Consider the following 1,973-nt stretch of genomic DNA (forward strand, 5'->3'; position numbering starts at 1 on the left):
CTGTCATCTTTGTGACATGATACATACATGGTATGATTTTGAAATTGATAGGCAGAGGACTTTCTGAGCTAACCTCTGCACAACTTTTGAGGAGAAATAAAGAAACTAGACTCGGAATTTGTCAAGACTGACAAATTAGGTGATCCGATTTTTTTTAAATCAATGAATCGAGTTTTCACCTGAGATTAGGGACATTTGTCGTGTGATGCTTGGATTCTCATTTTGAAAAGGGAGTCAGACCTACCATCTTGGGTACTGAATTCCGTATACACTATCAAAGAAGCAGAATGAAGTATATTTGACCTTTGACCCCACTTTGCACCCCCAAGATGGCATCTGAGCAAAAAGTGGTTATTTTGTGAAATGATTCTTGTAACATGGTCTTTGCGTGTGCAAAATATGGGAAAGATAAGACATGTATTCACCAAGATACAGGATGAAACATTTATGACCTTTGACCCTAATTTACATACCCAAGACTGTGTCTGATCAAGTAGTTGTTATTTTATGAAATAATGTATGTAACATTAAAATGTAACATACTAAAATTATCTGTTAACATTAATGAACTGTTACATCAAACTCGTTAGCCAGATAATACTTGACTACACTTGAGTGAGTTTCTTCATTTTCAACAACATTTTCATTTTGTTCACTACAGAAATTGGAAGATGTAGTTGATTCTTCCTGAAAAACAGATGTTAAGGGAGAAACCCTCACATCATCATGCACTATTAATGGAGTATCTGTATATAAAGTATCTGAGGTTCCATTGTCTTCGACCACTTGAGTAATCAAACTATTACGAGGCTCAAACATTTGGGGAAAAAAAAGAAAAAAGAAAAGAAGTGCAAAAGTTATACAGAAAATCAGAGATATACAAGTGTGTACATATAATTCAAAAAGAAAAAAAAAATATACAAAATTCAACAAGTTACCCAATATCTGAGTGCCTATTTGGGATCAATTTAGGCCCATGTCAAAGCTTTTCCAAGTCACATTTACTACGGATGGTCTTCTTTATTGTCTTTCTGTTTGTTGCTGGCAACAAAGTTTGACGGCTGGGATGTCGCGATGTCGTTGCGGGGGGCAACACGATGCGATCTGTCAAGATCATTGAGAGTAATGGGCACATCGAGCTGGTCGGAACAGAGGTGGCGGATGAGTTGGTCTGTGTCTTCTACATGTAGTCTGCTCTCTTTGACACCATGGAACTTCAGGGAGTTGAGGCGGGAATATTGCTCTGCTTCATTCATCGTCAGTTTGAGATTGTTGACAGCTGTTGCTTGATCATCAAGAGCGGTGGTGAGACGTTTTATTTCAGCATCTTTTGCTTTGAGGGATGCTTCCAGGTCAAAGATGCAGCCATCATGTTGATCGGACTTCTCCTTGAGACTGGTGCACTTTTGCTCAATTAGGTCAAGGCGCTGGACAAACTTTGTCATTTGTTTATTCATGGCTTTCTCAACAGCTTCTTCGATGGCTTTAAGGAAATCAGGACTCTGGATATACTCTCCAAAAGCCTGAATGATTTCTTCAGTACTTGTGGCTTTCCCTTTGCGGGTCTCCATATTGGGGTATCAGGTGCGACAGACAGTGTGACAGTAGTACTGAAATCTGGAGTGATGACTATTACGGTGCTATACTCAGTGATGAACAGAAATGGCGAGGTCAGGCATACTGACTGCAGAGAAGCAGCCAGTGGACTGTAGCTGTAATCCACATTAGCACTCTGAGACTATGATTGCAGCATAAGTCAATTCATCTTCACTTTGAGGGAGGTCTAATAGTAATAGGAATACTCTTATATACCGTCACGTGAAGAACACTTGTGATAGTCATTTGGTGATAATCACGGGAGGTTTTGAGTTCTGAGAAGATGAGGCTTTACACTTCAGATGTCACATGAGATACTCAGTAGTCTACAAGCAGTACACTGTGTAGCTAGGCGACTGAAGTACGTACAACTTGCT

General features: G+C 39.5%; 1 protein-coding gene across 1 annotated transcript; it reads right to left on the bottom strand.

Moving 5' to 3' along the window:
* Positions 1-439: 439 nt before the first annotated feature.
* Positions 440-1,571, bottom strand: LOC140234329 (uncharacterized). Its single transcript, XM_072314389.1, has one exon. It carries the CDS (start codon positions 1,569-1,571, stop codon positions 1,005-1,007), a length of 567 nt encoding a protein of 188 aa, XP_072170490.1. The 3' UTR covers positions 440-1,004.
* Positions 1,572-1,973: the final 402 nt, after the last annotated feature.

This window comes from Diadema setosum, chromosome 10 (genome assembly GCF_964275005.1).
Source record: "Diadema setosum chromosome 10, eeDiaSeto1, whole genome shotgun sequence".
Classification (NCBI taxonomy): domain Eukaryota; kingdom Metazoa; phylum Echinodermata; class Echinoidea; order Diadematoida; family Diadematidae; genus Diadema; species Diadema setosum.